Consider the following 18,240-nt stretch of genomic DNA (forward strand, 5'->3'; position numbering starts at 1 on the left):
CACTTCCAAAGTTTGTCAATGGCGGTTTGAGCTGGTTGCTCTGTAACCTCAGCTGGAGACGCGAGGAGCTGGAATGGCCGACTTCCCGAGCGCCGGTCCCCCACCGGTTGCCGGTCCCTCGAGATGCCAGACAGCTCAGCCATTTTTCTCGTAACATCTGAGCTCACAATAATGCGCTACAAAGCAACTAGAGAAGAATTCTACTACAGCAGATGTTTATCCAAAAATGCTGCAAACACATTTTAGGAAATGATTTCTTCATCATTTTCAGCACCAATTGTCGATACAATGGTGAGCAGCCACCTTTAACCACACACCTGTACACGTTGAGGAGACGACCTCCATGGCACAGTTCACAAATGCGCCAACCTGCGCAACAAAGCATTGGGCAGGTCGTTGGGACTTTGAGGAGTTTCCTCAAAGGGGACTTGGTTTGTTTCCTCTACATACTTGCATAGTCTTGACTTTATTATGTAAAGTGCCTTGAGATGACTTTGTATTTGAATTGCATTGAATTAAGCTTTGGATTACACATCTTGATGCGTTGTTGGACTTTGACCTAACAGTCGTGTCCGAGGTCTCCCGTGTTTGTCTGCGCGGACATTTGTCCCCAGTGTCCTCCCTTCCAAATGAAATTCTTCACAGGGAATCACAACAGTGCCACAAGTGACAAGTACCGTACTGCGATTAAAGATTTTGCACTGCATAAATCTGTCAACCCGTTTTCCGTCCCTTGTTAGCAGCACAGTTGTATTAGTGGCCCCGAGCTTAATTCATGCTCGGTCGCTCTCAGCAGCTGTGTCTCGACAAAAAGATGGTCTTGCCCCGACTTGCTTTTATACCTGGGCGACGGGAGCCTGGGAGACAGAGACGTGATTAAGTGGAGCGCTCACATTGTTAACCGTCCGCCTGCAGGTTCTGTAAAGACACATGTTGTTGGCTAATTTCACTGTGTTCAAAATCAAATGAGTCGATTCTTTTCAGTTTAGCATTTGACAGCTGGTGGCAATCGCCCAGATGAAAGCTGACACAACTGACAATCCTGACAAACTACAAAGAAATACATTAAAAAACACCAAACCAAACCGCCGCGGTTCACTGCCTAAGTGTGTGTTTTGGATGTTAACGTTGTTGGATTGTGGACCCCCATCAGCACATTCCTCACGCTCACGCCGCAGGCCTGTCTACATAGGGAAGCTCCACATAAACAGGCAAATGCCACAAGCCTCTAAATGTCAATTAACTGTGATTCATCTCTCGGGTGCAGTGGGAGCGAACCGGAATGTGGCCATTCATTTAACCCCCCCTCCCCTTTTTTTTTGGCATTCCCTCTGCGTTTAGCAGGAGGGGGGGGGGGGTTCCAATCCAGAGTGAGAGCGGAAATGGAAAGAATGGAAAAGTCAGGGGTCAAACTGGAGCACTGACGATTGTTGTTCACATCTAGGAAGAATAAAGACAAAGCCCATAGTCACCGTGTGCTTCCACCGGGCCGAAGCTTTGGCCTCAATAAATGGCTGCAAAGTGTTTGCTTCAGTAACGCTGGTGAAAAATATCTAACTGGTCCTGACTGTGGACCAAGAGGCAGCGCGAGATTTGTTTTTCCTTGTCACTGAGCAGGTTTTAGTTCCCGGGTCCCTGAAGTGAAGTGTCAAAGTGGCTCATTTCTGCGTCTCCCATCCATGGCGATGTTATCGAGTTGAAAGATGCCTGCACCAGGTCTCAACCGGCCTTTGGGACCATATGTACATAAATGAATAAACCTTCCTCGGGTTGCTTGAATTAAAATATACAGCATCTCCCTCCCGTTTGTGCTTCGGATGACTTTTCATCCGGGTGCTCATACGAGCTCGACCCCGCTCCTCCCGGTGGCGTCGGCTGTCTACTGGGAAACTGCCACTAATGACATCATCCGGTGATATTTGAAGTGGGGAAGGCTCTTTTCTGAAAACCTTGTTCAGTGCAAGCTGTGTTCCAAGCGTTTTCAGATCTCATCAATGCCTTTGGACAAAACTGTGTCATCATAACTCATAGAAACGATTGGACAGAGATCAAACAGACACGTCGTAATCGGTTGTAACTTTCATTTAAGCAGTTCAGTCTAATATATCGTATGGTTTGGATGGTTTGCCAGCATTTTTACGCCATCACATCCAAACCGAAGCGGGATAAGCTGCAGGCTCCCTGCAGCTTAAAAATACAAATTCCCGGCTTGTTTAAAACACATGACAACATGCAGTATTTCACCACATGCTTTATTCCTACATTCATCAGACCTACTAGTGACCTCTTTTTTTTTTTTTTATGACTTTGTTTACGTCTGAGGTGGTTGTGTGGGTCTGTATGAAGTGTGAGAAGACAAACCTTCATTCTCCGTCTCCTCCGTCTCCGCGGGGCTTTTTGGACTCAGCCTGGAGGACGAGAATCCTTTCAGATGTGACCTTCTGCTCTCCTCTGCTCCCTTCCTTTCATGCCTTGAATGTTTTACTACTCTCCTCCTCGCATCTATCCTTTCGGACATACCTCCCCAGTCTGTGGCCTCTTCATTCCTCTGGTCTTTAGTCATTCGTCTTTATTCCCTCTCGTTTTCTCCCACTGCAGCTCTGGTGCTTTCAGTCTTTCTGCTTCAGTCATTTTTTTTGTATGACTCTTCTTCCTCCCTGTGTAAGTCTTCTAATCCGTTGCATTTTTCCACCAGCTCCTTTCCTGACTTTTAAAAATATCTCATATCTTGCTCCTTTCTTCCCTCTCCCCCTCTTTTCTGTTTTGATTATCCTGCCCTGTGTCACAGAAGAGATTTCATTGACCACTATGAATACCAGAGAGTTTATGTGATTGATTGCTTTAGTGAGATCATCTGATGTGTGTGTGTGTGTGTGTCTTTGACTTGATAGAGTTCTGTGTTGATGGGTTTAATTAGGGGGAATTAATCTCTGTGTTTGTGCATGAAAAGAAGAGAAGGAGAAGAGCGTGATGGAAACTGTAGCAAATACAAGACATGGAGATGAGTTCTGAGTTCTGAGCCACGGGAAATCTGCATATGTTATTATATAGTTCATATTTGTTTTAAAAGTGTGCACATACATGTGTGTGTCTGTGTTACATTTGAATGGATAACTGCTTCGACAGCCCATTGTCTCCGGGTAGAGACTGCGCTCTAATGACTGAATCAGTTTCATGTGCTCTTGCATTACAATGAGATGTTCTACTCCGGTGCTCACACACGCGCACACACACACACACACACACAGCCATCAGTCAAAGTGCCTAACCCCAGTCCTTACCCACAACCTAAACTAGATCTACGCTTCACCCTAAAACCATGTCTTAGTTAGGACCAGCTAAAACGTCGTCACTCATATGCTTTGAAACTCACACTACTCAGAACAATATATTAATAAGTACATCCACACACACACACACGCGGGCGCGTTGTTGAAATGGGGATGAGCATTGTACATTACGCTGAGTTTCTTCAAGATCTTAATGTAATAAAGTTTGCCCGATGCCTTGGAAGTGCAACAAAATTGAATTTGAAAAGTTGTTTTATTAATGTAGAAAATGAAAAACGATCGTCTTTAGGGTCACGAAACGTGAGAAAACAAGAAACTCATCAATCATCTTGAGTTTAAACGCGTTTCTACAATGTCTAAAAATTAATAAATTGAACGTTGAGTTTAACTCACTTGAAAACAACAAAACCCACATATTTATCTAAAGTCAACAAGAGAAGTGTAGTTGAGTCCACTATTCCACTGGTATGATGTTTTACAGTGTACAGTGACTTGCAATTATTTCTTCTAACCTCAACAGAAACCACCAGACCTTAAACTTACACCAAGTTGTCACTGCAGAACTCTGTGATTTACATGGTGGCGACCAGCATCTGGTCCACACAGGGAAGGCTCCACAATTTGAGAAACACCCTGACACACACACACACACACACACACACACACACACACACACACACACACAGCATTCATTCCTGCACACACTGGGGGCACGTGGGAACATGCATGCCGTAAATCCAAACGACCCAATTGCCCCTGCAGCACACGCTGGCTTCACACTCTTTGTTTGTGTGACCGTGTTTTACAGTTGATTTGCAGGCTAAATCCCAGCCAGCACATTCACCTCCACGCTGTGGCATGCAACATATTGTCCTAATCAATCCCTCACACACTAAGAGGCTTTTTCAGTGGAGCCACCCGGGGCTAACTAGTGGTTAGCGAGTGCTTATCCCCTTTTCTTGTGGAGAGAGCGAAAGGGCGGTTCCCCTCAAGAATTTTATCTTTACAGGCACAGAGTCTGGCTGAGAGGCCGGAGAGCGAAGGGAGGTGGGGGAGAAAAGACCTTGGTAGGGTTTGATCGCAGGTCAGCGGGGGGGGTCTCACGGCAGGGGTCTGAAACACCGCGTACGTGTCGAACGGGGCAGGGGTAGGGGAGGAGGAAAGGGGGGGGGGGAAATACAAACACGCCAATGTTACATGTCGGAGTTGGTAAAGTGAGCATGGAGAGGTTTGACGATGAGTCACATTGTGGCAGAATGACACGAGTCCAAGGCAAAGGCTCAGAAATGCCTCAAATGGAAACTGTCAGTGATCTGCTGTGAGTGGAGGATTACAGCTGTTCTGTTCTGCTCCTTCTTGTCTTTGAATCTTTCTGAACACAAGGATTGCGAGTTCATTAAATTCCACCTTATTTTCTGCAGAAGCTGTAATTTCTTGGTTTTATATAGAAATATAATCCTTCTTCCGCAGCACGACGGCGGTAAAGAGCTGCTTGTTGAATCAAAGAGCCATTGCTGAAAGAGGGAAAAAAAGAAAAAGAAAAACAAAGTCACCTGCTGAAGCGCTTTCAGTGAAGACCTCTTTCACAAGGTGGCACCGAACAACACGAGGCTCACACGCAGTCGAAACCATGCAGCACCGACGAGTGCGTATGTGTCTCTGTTGTTGAGCAGACTTTGTCCTGCTGACGCTTTCCTGCTGCTCTCACCTGCAAACTGGTTGCAATTCCCGCTCAAAGCACTAAACCGAATTTCCTGCTCGATACGTCCTATTTCTCCAATCCGCCTGACGTTCAGTGGAAGCCTCGCTCTCCTGCGGGGCCTCTTTGAAACGCAAAGGCACGACAGAATGTGTGGCAGCTCTGATTCTTGTTTGGGGGGGGTATCACAGCAGAAAGGTGAAAGGAGAAATTGCTTCAAAAGAACTCTTGCAACCCTGGGTCTCTGGGCCTCAGACTGCTTCCCGCCGTTGAGTCAGATGATTTCAGAATAGGAGATGTTATGAAAACTCATCCCACTCGTCCAATGGAAAGTTAGTATTCCGACACAGCCTTGCAGGTCAGCAGGGTGCACGTGGTGCCGAGACCCCGCTTGGCCCCTACTGTCCTCCTTTAATCCCTGTTTAAGATCGAACGGACGGGGGCGGCGCTCCCCTCGCTTGTTTTCCCGTGAACCTGTGCTTGGCCCGGCCGACCCCGCGCCGCTCCCTCAACACTGTTTTTTCCGTGCTCAAGCACAGCGTTGCAGCACGGGCACCTTCCACTGAATTTCAAACAGATTAGAGAAGCGGTAGCTGCCGTGGCAGTTCCTAGAGGCTCGCCCCCTAGCGATGCCTTCCGGTAGACAAGCTTCTCCTGTAATGTGCAGGGCCTTGCTGAAGGAAGTTGGCTAAGACTCTGCCTGAGGCTTGTTATCAAAAGCTCGTGATTCAGATTTGTCTTCCTCCTCTTTAATGATCTCTCTCTGTCTCTCTGTCTTCTGAATTCCTCCCCCCATTGTCCAAATCTGTTTTCCTCCATGCATCTCTATAACCTTGTTTTAAAGAGTCTAGAAGACATTAAGGATGTTAATCCTCTCATCTGACAAAAACAAAGCGGGTGGGAGGGAAGAACCGAAATCATCTGAACAACACGAGGATTCGTAACGAAATGCCTGTAATCCTCCACTGATGCCACTGTGCTCCCTGTCTGTTAGTCTCTGTTTGTTTAAGTTCCACTTTTAGTTGCATCTTAACCAAACAAATGTTTAATTATTCAAACAGTATTGGTTTTGTGGATGATTGTGTAATCCCCTCTCCACTTTTTTTTGGTTTTGTTTTTCTGCCTCCAGATATCAGGGCTCAGAAAGTGCGAGTGGATGAGGAGCTGGAGGCCTATCCCACAGAGTCCGTTGATCTGCGCTGCGAGTTCGTCGATAGAGGAGGTCGAACCAAACTTACGCAGGTAGGCAAATGAAAAGGCAGCTCTCTGCGTGTTTGCCCAGGTAGTTATGTCTAATTTATTAAGGGAGAAGGATGAGGAGACCGTTTTACTTTGAGGTCATGAAAGTCAATTTCTCCCCATAATCATGGCAGGAAAAGAAACTTGCAGCAATTTTGCTTTGATAAATTAATACTTTGGACAGTTTGTGCATAGAGACACAGTTTTCCTCTAACTGATTCCAAAATGCAAAGGGAAAGTGCTGCACACAGACGGTGTAGCCATCCATAACTAAATGCATAATAGAAAGAGGCATATTTTGCATCACATTTCCCACATCATTTTGCCCATTTGCGGGTTGACTGGTGCTTTTTTTAATTACGTCATCTCGTCGCGTCCTGCTCTCTGCGGTGGCTTAATGACCACCAGCTGTTTTCTCAGCAAACCAACTCTGAAACATTCGCAAAAACAGTAGTTGATGGAAACGCTCATTAATTTGCACTTTCTTCCCGGAGATTTTTCTTAGTTAATATCGGCGGCAATTATGAGTGGGAACTCCGCTATTGTGGCTTAACAAGCTGTTCATTTACACGTTGCAGTTACTTACTGAGCTGCAGCATGTGGGGCTCAGTGACTGCCCTCGATGAGGCACCGAGGCCTGAAGAAGTCTGGGAACGGTCGCGACACAGTTTGAGCCAGATTTACCTGTTAAAACGCTGCAAACCCGAAGCCTCAAAAGGGTCAAGTAATGGATACTTGTATATTCCAAGCATCTGTCATACAACACTTTCTACTTTGTTGACATAGTCTTATAAAAAGACTTTTGAACACGCGTTACTGATGTAGCAATATCACACTATACCACAATATTAAATCATTATATACTATTGTGCTAAGGTGAGCTCTTGAAATTGATGGGCTTTGGCTCATTTACGAGGAAACACGATTCAATATGTTAACGTTTTGTTGGAAGTCTAACCTTAGCTGTGTCATTCTTGCTTCCAGCGTGTTGAAATAATACTCAGACTTTATTAAAACAGCAAATTAATAACTGTCTGTTGTTATGCGGCCTGACATTACCTTGACATCATGCAACGGTAAATCATATCAATGTCTAGTCATTCGCAGTGGTATTTTAGTATTGTGTTACTTCTTTTTTTTTTTTTTTTTTTTTCCCCGAAAGAGTATTTTTTTCCTTCCCTCTCGTTGCCAGAATGACTCAGTTTTTACACACAGCTCATTTTATTTTAACTTGGTCTTTCTGGACCAGATGGAGGGAGACAAGCACACACACAACACAAATATTAGAACTGGTGATTATGTGAAAGTCAATTTATTTTATGTAGCTCCAGATGAGGACTTTACCGACTCCACCTGAACTGTTCCAGTGTCTCACACACACACACACACACACACACACACACATTAAAGCAGAAGAGTGTGAGTCGCTTGCTACTTTAATCCTGGTGTGATCTCTCTGAGTTCTGGATGGAATCAATAGGCCATTTGTTCACATAAAAACTCAAATTGCAGATGGGTTAAATTGCCATGTGATATTTTCCCCTATAAAGAAGGAGTCTCATCCATGAATTTGCTCTGAGATATGGGTCACAGTCCAACTTCTTTTACCTCTAGGTGACATAAATACAACAGTTGTTCGCTAATCGTGTATTGATGAACTTTATTTCCCTTCCTTCCTGGTCCATCCCTTCATCCGGCGAGCTTGTACATTGGACGGTGACACTTGAAAGAAACTGGAAAGAAAAGAAAATCAATTTGGTATAACATCCCAGCACCTCCCTTGTGATTGAGCCTTATACAGCCATACTAACAGATATCAATACGTCTCTGATGTCTGCAATCGTCAGAAGAAAGGCCTCGAATATCCCTCTCTTTCAAATTGGTCAGTGAGAGCCTGTTTGCAAGTGTAAGAAGCCTTTAATTCCGTCTTGAAATATATTCTTTCTCAGGTTCATAAGGAAGCTAGAACAGCAGACACTGCCTTCCTCCCCCCCCCCATCCCCCCCCCCCCCACCGCCTTAAAAACGCATCAAGAAATCATGGTCATGGTCGAATCGTGTCACGCACAGTAGTGACACCACCGTTAAAGCGCTCAGGGCTGAATTGCTGCAATTTTGTGGCAAGAATCCGGCTCCGTCTTCTCTGACTCACACCTCAAAATCCGTACACTTGATTTCGTCTGGTTTACACTCTCGAAGGATATGATTATCTCTGCTGGGAATAACCAGCCATAAATGCTCCTTACACTGCAATCAGGGCATTGACTTTTTTAAAACACCTTTTAAATGTAAAAGTCATCTACTTAAAGCCCCCCCCACCCCCCACCCCCCCGGCACGTACCAGTAGCAGACCTCCAATATGTACTAGTATTTCAGCTTTTCAAGCCACAGCTATGTGATGTGCCTCTATCCAGTGGACATGTAACGGCAAAAATGAAAAAAAGCATTTCGTCGTAACGTAGTGCAGTGGTTCACAGGGAATAGCTTGGACTGGCTGTACTGAAATGGAAGCAGCTGTGCTCAGCCCCAAGAGGCAAACAGGCTGCACTGTTTAAAGCTAAACGTTGCCATGCAGCACTCAAAAGCAGCATTTAGGCTTAACATGCTGTAATTCGTGATGCTGCTTGCTAGTTGTTCTGGTGACATTTAAAAGATGATTAGACAGGACGAGGTAGATGCTTTTGCCAGTGTCGGCCTTCTGAGTGCAAACAATGCTACTTGTTACAGTATGTGCACCTCTAAGAGCAGATAGCAGAAATGAGTTCAGCCCTGCTCTGTGCAACCGAACGGCTTTCGTGAATGATTATGTTCCGTTGCCATGTCCTGCTTTTGAATGAATCAAGGGCTGCGTTTAGAAATGGGAAAATAAATTGCCAGGCAGATGATGGAGCTTGACTCCGGAGTCCAGTGCGTAGCTGGGTTTAGGTAACAAAAGCACTTTGGTTAAGATCAGAGAAAGCTCATGGATTTGTTTAAGTAAGTGCATAGTGTTTGAAGTGTTTTATAGTTATTTTCTATTAAGTCAACCCTTGATCTTTGTCTAAGCAGCTACTGCCAGTGCTTAAATACAATCTTTCTTATCTTTTGAAACAGTGAGGTGCCGACAATGATGCAAATATCAAAATAAACGTGTCAGGTTTAAAGCACGTTTCACACTATTCCCCAGTCTAAACATAACTATTTAAAAAAAAATAATAAAAAATGTAATGAGGCTACAGTCGGATAAATTGGATGGTGGATATTTACATCTAGTATGTGACATGTATCTGCAATTGGCCATTTACGTAAAATGTCAACAAATCATTATGTTAATAGAAAATATAATCTAGTTGCAAATATTTCCTCAGAAAAACAAGCATATGGGTTTGCAGTTAAGATTCAGACGGGTTTGACTAATTACATCTGCATACTTGCAATGGTTCCAGTGTTTAAAATGTATGCGGCTGAAAATGTATAGCCCATAGGTTTTACAGTATTTCATAGACTCAAGAGCTGTATTAAATGTATTTGGAAGACAAGGGAACAATGTCCATCTTTACAAAGCAATTCATTAGACAGAGTTTGAGTGATGAGTTACTGTTGACGTCTGCACACTCGAACTGTTAAATCCTGCATCGTGAAAAAAACCCCGAAAGGCCAAATCATTTCCACAATCTCCTCCCTGATCCAGGTGTCCTGGATATGGGAACCCGTCGACGGCCAAAGGGACAACATCGCCGTGTACCACCCGATCTACGGACAGAGTTTCCCCAACCTGTCTTTCAAAGACCGAGTTGTCTTCCTCCACAACACTCTGGAAAACCCGTCCATTAGGATTTCGAACCTAAGAATGTCCGACGCCGGCCGCTACACCTGCGAGTACGCCACCTATCCTTCGGGGAACGAGCAGGGGACGACCACCCTCGTCATGCTTGGTGAGTATAGAGCTGTAACATGCCATGCAGATTTTTTGTGCATCTCATAAACCTTGTTGCCCCGAGCTACTCGCACTGCACAATTCCAGATGCACCTTTGGAGTAGAAATGTTCTCATGTAAACATGCTGTCTAAAAGGGTAGCGGCGTTTCCACTTTACTGCAAAAAAGAGAGCCGTGCTTGAGACAGGCTACCGAAAGCTGCTCTGCTCCATCCTTCTTGACAAGCAGTTTCCCAGCCATCTGCTTATCACTGCTTTCTATAAAAGGGATTCCCATTGGGCCCAAAGTCTAAGAAGAAGCAATTTAAAGCATTTGGTGAGTATTCTCAGGGCGGGTCCTGGTTGGATGCGGAATGAAAAACAGGACAGATGGGTGAGAAAGATTCTGATTCAGACATGGCATTACATGTTAAGTATTGGCACTTAAATGTAGACACAGGTGGGTCGATGTGATCCGATCAGCAGGGAGTCTGCTATAAGAGATAAACTGAAAGTCTTCATTCCAGTCCTTCCTTACTTCTTAGCTTTTAGCCGTCATGTTTCTGAACTTGTCTTTGGCTTTTATGTTGCTCAACTTCGCTGTTGTACGGTAGTACAACTATGATGACAGGAGTTCGACAGTGGGTAGTTTTACTGTATATATACAGTATGTATTGAATAATCTGTGCACTTTAATATGCAGATTAGGCTCATTTAATGGGTGGTGTGAATGTATTTTCAAGCATTAGCTGGAGGTGATGGGGATTGGTTAAATAAGTGAAATATCTGAGCAAAATGTTATGTTTTGCTGTTATGTCATGTTTTCTTGTTTCTTTTGTTAATTTGCTTACACAACATTTGTATTGTGAGTGATTCAGCATGAAAGGCATTTATTAGATGCCACACGGATTCTGGCTTTTGGGACAATAAGTAGCCATTATGTTGTCATTTCTGTACACAAACACATCATCAGAATCAACCTCTGCTGCGACCTTCGTACATAAATGAATGCTTAAAAAAATTCTGTTTAATTATAGTTGGGTTTTGTTTTGGCCCGAACGGCTGAATTAATTACTTGGTGAGAGCCCTTATTCTCATAATTAGACGAAGGCAGTTAACATTATTTTTGCCTTTTATTCACGTTTTTGTTGTGCATGCAAATGGACGTTTAAAGAACTTATTTGCTGCATCCGTACGTCAACATTACACACATTTCTTTTAGATTCACAGTGACTCACGCGTTCCAAAGATGAAGTTATACCCAATATCTATTAAGTTTCTAAGAAACTTGTGAAAACTATTAGATTAGATAATTAGCTAAAACTTGCTTTCTATGGCTTTTAGGTTTTAGTTTAGGGTTGTTAATGTACATTGATGGTTTTTAGACTTCCCTATAATAAAATATTTCTCTGCTTCTGGCTAAAAAACACTCCTCCAGATGACATCACACGGAGGAGTTTTTTCAGTTAGAAGTAGAGAGATATGTTAATGCAGGGAATTCAGAACGAAGTTTGATATCATTCATTTACACGTGCTACTCGACCTAGATCCAAAAGAAGCAGGTTAAAGATCAGTGAAGGGGGCCTCTAAGTTGAGGATCATGGGTTGCTCAGATCTATACTCATACATAACTAACTTTGTGGAAAATGTAGATTCCCCAATGCCACAGTGGGAGGTGCTGATCCAAAACCTTGGTTTAAATGTTATTCTTAATATGAATGTAAGACACATTCAGTTTGTGAAAAGCTTTTTCATGTTGCTCCATGAGTAATTTTTGACAGTAATAAAGCCTCAGATGTGTCCTTTTGACAGACTTCCATGCTGTTTGCGCACCTCCATAAACAGATTGGCCTTTTTAATGAAAATCTGTGGACATGCAGCCAATTAAAAAATAAAATAAAAAAATCTAGACTTTAAAAACCTTTGCTCTGATTAAATCGTTTTTAGCAAGCTACTACCGTATACACACTGTTATCTTTCATTCACTGCACAGTTTATGTCCCATTTATCAGCAGGTTGCACCGCTGCAGACACTTAGCAGGCACCGGCCAGAATTGGAAATCTGGAAAGAAAACGCTCGAAGTTACCTTAGCATCTTGATTTTTTTTTTTTTTTTTCTTTTTAAAAAGTGAATGGCTGTTTAGTTGCTGCTAGCATGGGATGCATCCTGTTTGTAATTGGAGACAGCTGGTGTTATTCATCCACCCACATGTCCTCTCGTTTGTACTCCGCTTACAAAGAAATCAGATGCCTGGTGTGTTCCTCTCAACAGCTAACAGCACTGAAGAGGCTTCATGCTTGAGTGTGAATAACAACCGTTCCTTTGATTGTTGAATGCAAGTAGTGTGCTTATACATAGTGTCAGTGCTGGCGTGATAAAGAGCTCATATGTGCGGTATTCTTGGAGGAACGACCTCCGACGAAACACTGGTGACCGGGGGACTATTTGTATCACAGTTCGACTCAATGCAGTTTTCCTGATCGTATGGATTTCGTTTGTCAGGGTGTTATGTTGGAGATATTTGAGCCACTTTTTTTAGTTTTACTTTTTTCCATGCACGAATTGCATGCGCAGGATGATAGATGAACGGACGCATGGAAATTGGGTGCAATTTCAGATCATTTGGTCCCATACAGTCAAGGGAATAGTTTAAAGAAGCCTGCAGCTTTAAAAGAGTTCTGACGCTGTGCTGTAGTTAATTGGTTACTCAAAAATAGTCTAAGGATTCCTCCTCTTCAGCAGTAAAATAGCCACCACAAAGTCTCCTCTAAGTTACTGTGAACACAATAGACGAGCAATAATTAAAAATGAACTCATAACAATAACCAGTTGTGGGTTCGTGGAAAGAAATGCTTTACTATTCCTTTCATTTGTTCTCCCAGCTGCTCCCGTAATATTTTCTCTAAGTAAACCTCCACACAACAATGCAAAATCCACTCTGGAAGCTTTTTTCTCACAGGGAAACAGAGCACACAGGACAGGCACAACTTGGCTGTCTTGCAGAGAAAACACGGAGAGAGATTCTGGCGGCTTCGTGAATGGATGTGGGCTAAGCTTCCTAAACTGCTGCCACTGGCACAAAGCAGAGGTAAAAACTGGGAAATACCTGCTGGAAAGCTCAGCGTGTCTCCTTTTGTTTGAAAATGCGGCCGTGCCAAGTTCTCTGGGACAGACTCTGGTCCATGTTAATGCACTCGACAAACTCAGCATCTGAAAGTCACTGGAAGACGGCCACAATTTAGCTTATTGGATAGAGAATCCATATGAACGAATCATATTAGATCTTATTGAATCCACTGCTGTTGGCAGCCAATCATATTAGATCTTATTGGATACGGAACCACCAGCACTCCAATCATATCACAACTTATTTAAGTACGAATACATAATCCTGACAGCGTATCATAGTATAACTTATTGGCCCCAGCACCACCGCCGGCCAATCTTATTACCACTTATTGGGGTGCGAATAAAGAATCACTCACTTGGCAGTGAACAATATCACATTGTCACGGATGGGGACTATACAAAATGAACGGTAGCCAATTATAGCGTAATGTAGCCAGCAGGACAGAAATACAATTGCAGGTGAGGGAGAGTGTAGAGGATCAGTTCTAAGTGGTTTTTAGCCCTCAGAGTGAAAAATTGTCCACAGTGTTTTGAGTTTCAAAGAGAGAGAGAGAGACGGTGGGAGTCTAGAGGTCAAAGGAGTGGACCGCAGACTGGAGGATCACTGGCTGGAGTCCATGCATAAACACAGAGGGGATTGGTGGCAGATTGCAGTGAGTCTTCAGCAAACATTGTTTCCCAGCCAGAAATGACTGAGCGGTGGAGCTGACCTCAGTGGGCGGAGCTTAAGAACTGTCATCCAGCATAGTAACACATAGTTCTTTTTCCAGTATTATGTATTATGCTCAGTGTAGAAAGATGTTGCAAATGGCAGCGCCACACTTCACCATTTCTTGTCGCTTGCACATTGTAGTTAAATCGGTCAGGGCTCGTGTCTGCTGATGCATTGGTTGTTAGCGTAGTTTGACTTTCATTAGTAAAAAAAAAAAAATGTCCAAATTCATTGAGGAGGAAATGATCCAATGTTGACATTTCCAGCTAGCATGTTGTGAATTTGGTGAAACAGGTGTTTTGTTACTACTGCGCCAGTGAAAGGTTTGCACGACTAAACCTCGAGTCGTCTCACTTATTTATGCAGGTGATTCATTGATTCCAGCCAGTGAACATGTGAATAAGTCCAATTATTCTTTTGTGAAGCCGTACGACCCCAGTAGCTCAAATCAGCTGCTCAGTGGCCAGAAGCTGTAAGAATGTGTTTGTACCGGGCAGCTCCCATGTGGAAAAAAAAAAAGGAACAGGGTCTTGCTCTAAAAAGGAAAAAGTGTGAGTAAGAAACAGGGTCTCGCTCTGAAGAAATAATTTGTGAGAAGCAAACTCTGCCTGGATGAATAAAGGTTAAACAGAAATTACAGAAGTAAACCCTCTGGTCTACACTGTAAAAAAAAAAAAAAAAGAGGGTTTTGTGTAATTTACAGTCAAATACTTGTGGCCATGGTTGCCAGCCAACGTCCCCATTAGAAAATGGTGGTAATGTAAAACACACTACAGTATTTTCGTAGCAGAACTGTTGTTTGTAGAACTGTTAACAAAATAACAGCAATATTACAACTAGACAATTTAAATTTTATAGAAAATTTACCAGCAGTTGTGGTTACCAGATTTTAATTGCAAAAAAATAGAGTAGAACACATAGGGCATTACAGTTGTTTTTTTTTTTTGTTTTTTTTTGTAAATTACAAAAGAAATAACAAATAAATTATGTTAGTGTTTTGCATTTAGTTGTGTGAAATTCTCAGAAAAACAGCTTCAGCTGCTCCAATAAATTGTCCACTATCACGAGATGATGCTGACCTTGAAAAAACAAAAACAAACAAACAAACAAAAAAAACATCATGAGTGTAATTGGGGGATGTTGCATGATGGAATGAATAAACATTAAAAAAAAATCAGCCACTTATCCTACTTCCGTTTGTCTGAAGATGGCTTGAGATCTTGTAGCAAATTTAACTGACTGGACAAATGAAGTCCCACGGTTCACACTGAATGTCAGGACATAAACCAAACCCTGAAGTCCAGTGAACCCTCTGCAGAGCTCCCCAATAATATTTTATAGTGAGGCATAGATCACAGCAACACTTGTAAGTGTTCCCAGGAGCATGGTGACCATAACACTTATGAAGTGGAAGGAGGACTCCGTCTAGGGTCGGCCGTTCAGCCAAACCGAGCAACTGGAAAAGAAGAACCTTGTTCAGGGAGGTGACCGGGGAGTTAACAATCACTCTAACTGAGCTTCAGAAGTTCTCTGCAGAGATGAGGGACAAACATTTCAGTAACACTCCATCAATCAGACCTTCATGGTTGAGTGGTTTGACAGACGCCACAGCCTGTTTGGAGTTTTTCGACCAAGTCTGAGAGCATGAGGCAAAAGATTCTCTGGCCTGATGAAACATCATTGAACACGGTGCTATGTAAACACCAGGCACTATTCATTACCTGCTAGTACAACTAGAACCACCAGTTCACAGATTTAATGGAACTGAAGAGGAGCCGTCAGGAAGAATGCGAACTGACTATATCCAGGTGCGAGAAGCCTGTAGAGACTCAGTGAAGAACATTTGGATCCGCAATTACAGCTCAGGGGTTTCTACAAAGCACTGATTAAAGGCTCTGAATATTAATAACATATCAGGATATTTGACTTCTAATGTCATCATGGATTATATATTGTAGCCTGCATCCACAGTACCTAATGTTTGCTACACTAACGAGTCTTGTCTTAGTCATTGGGTCCAGACTTGATATCTGTCAACCTGCAGCCTAAATGCACAAACGCTTCCGCTCACGTAGTGGTACCGTCCCACCATTATATTTTAAAATGCCCAGTTCCTTTATGTATGCATAAATCTGTTGGCTTGGACCATGCACCCGAGAAAGATCGGAAGCTCTAATGAGCTTTGATGACACGCGTATTAATCTTAATAGTCTTATTTCTACAAAACATTTTTTTTACGGTGTACACTTGACCTCAGTGCATTTAAATTCACGCACTGATGACACAGCTTGTACTTGTTTAGGATATTTTATTGGCGTGTTTCCAAAACCACATGTTCTCGAGGTGTCTCCATCCTCGGGTGAGGTGGAAAAGGTCAACATAAACAAAACAGGAATAGAAGAATTTTCCCTAAAAATAGAAAATTGCTGCAGAGCTATTGCTCTTACAAAAGTAACTGCGTGTGCTGTACCGACGACCTTGTACTTTAAACTTTCTGAGTTATTGATAACAGTAAAAAAAAGTGCCTTTCAGTGTACATTTGCTCTAAGATAGCAGCACTGAGTGGGTCAACTTTCAGTTCACTGCAGCAGCACAGTGGCCTCCAGGCTTTATATATATTTTCATTTGTGTTCACAGGCAAGTCTGTGCTGGTGTAGAAGATGGCGTGACATATTTGGAGCTTTCGGTGTTTGCACAACAATCCAGATTTTCAAATGATTCCTTGTCTTGTTCGAACGTATTTCATACATTGCGGCGTCTCGGCCCGACGCGAATGCATTTCGTCAACGTCTCTCTGACAGCCAATAATGAGTTGTCAAAAATGACAGAGACGGCAGAATGATTGCAGTTTAAACTGTTCCTGTGTTCTTTGAATATTCATGCATTGTTAACAGTTGAGGAGACGTACAGAGGCAAACAGATGTTTTTCTTTTTTTTCTTTTTTTTCCCCAACAATGCCTGGAAATATTCAGCAGCAGTGTGTCAAGCTGAGAGAAGATGTTTACAAAACCTGGGCAGCTGGTGAGACATGAATTCCCAAAAAAAAATGAACAAGATCCAGAAGCCCTTATTGATTTGTGGCTAATGTAAGCAGCAGAGCGGGGGGATCGGGGGAGGGCAAAAAAGGAATCACTTCGCTTCCTTCATACGGGTACAACAGTGAATAAATCCATATTTGGAGAAGGAGCAGAAGAGGAAACATTGACGTGTGCCACCAGCCACTTCGGCTAAATCTTTCCGCTCTGCAGCGTCGGTTGAAGCGTTACTGTACCAGACGCCGTGTGGGGATCCTACTGTACTTCGTGTTAAAAACCCAGCTGAACACAGCCGGATGTTTACTCTACATTGTTCTCGTTTTGAACCAGTGGTGTTAAGTGACCGAGCTGTGCGAGTCGCGTGAAAGATTTGGTGAAGTGGTCTTTTCCCCTTGTTTTTCCCCTGAGGAAACCTGCTGGGGATCAATTCAAAGTATAGCAGCTTATGTTGATGAATGGCATTGGCAGCGAGTCAGTGGTCACACAGAATTTACATTTGATCGATCAAATAAGATTAAGACTCTTATCCACGTGTGTGTGTGTGTGTATGATTGTAGGTAGCGCACTGCTTTGAACTAGATGTTAAGGGCAATTTCCTAAACGAATCGCGTTTCCTCCAAACTCGAAACTTCGTTCTGTCGCCTGTTCGGATCACTGTGCCGTCGACCACCATTGGTCCCCAAATATTTTTAGAAACACAGCCACACACACACACACACACCCTGGTCCACAGGGGTGCACGTTTGTCCATTGCTCTGAATTCTCTGAATCATTATAATTTTACTGGGAGAAATCACACGTGCAAATACTACATCTTGTTACGTAGTGTTTTTCTACTTTATCAGTACCCGACACATTTTGCAACCTGGTTTTTACTTCAAATGAAAACAAACCAAAACACACACACAATCACGTAACAGTCACCATGCAAGGCTCCATGCAAGGACAGCTTGACAAATGGACAGCAGGAGCTGGGGACCACAACTGATCCCCAGGAATATGTTTTCCAGTGTTAAAAAAAAAATACTGAGGGATGGGGATCGAGACAAAGTCGGTGAAAGATGTCTGCCCCAAATTTCCCAAACCTTCAAGGGGCACTGGTGGAAAATGAGAATCTGTAGACATAACCTAGGGACCATGTCTGTCTTAGAACATAATGTATGGCAATGCAACTCATACTGTAGTACGAAGCCTGTACAAATATCTTTAAATTGTGTCCCGGGCTGCACGCAGCAATGATTC

At 43.1% G+C, this 18,240-nt stretch overlaps 1 protein-coding gene across 3 annotated transcripts in view; it reads left to right on the top strand.

Annotated features, from left to right (window-relative positions):
* The window catches only part of pvrl2l (PVR cell adhesion molecule related 2 like), a 242,635-nt gene that overhangs the window by 88,791 nt on the left and 135,604 nt on the right, over positions 1-18,240 (top strand). For all 3 annotated transcript variants that reach the window (XM_067475592.1, XM_067475752.1, XM_067475673.1), the window contains exons 2-3: positions 6,119-6,231; positions 9,898-10,141. In XM_067475592.1, the coding sequence (XP_067331693.1) occupies positions 6,119-6,231; positions 9,898-10,141 (357 nt within the window). The remainder of the gene's footprint in view (positions 1-6,118; positions 6,232-9,897; positions 10,142-18,240) is intronic.

Source organism: Channa argus, chromosome 1 (assembly GCF_033026475.1).
Source record: "Channa argus isolate prfri chromosome 1, Channa argus male v1.0, whole genome shotgun sequence".
Lineage (NCBI taxonomy): Eukaryota > Metazoa > Chordata > Actinopteri > Anabantiformes > Channidae > Channa > Channa argus.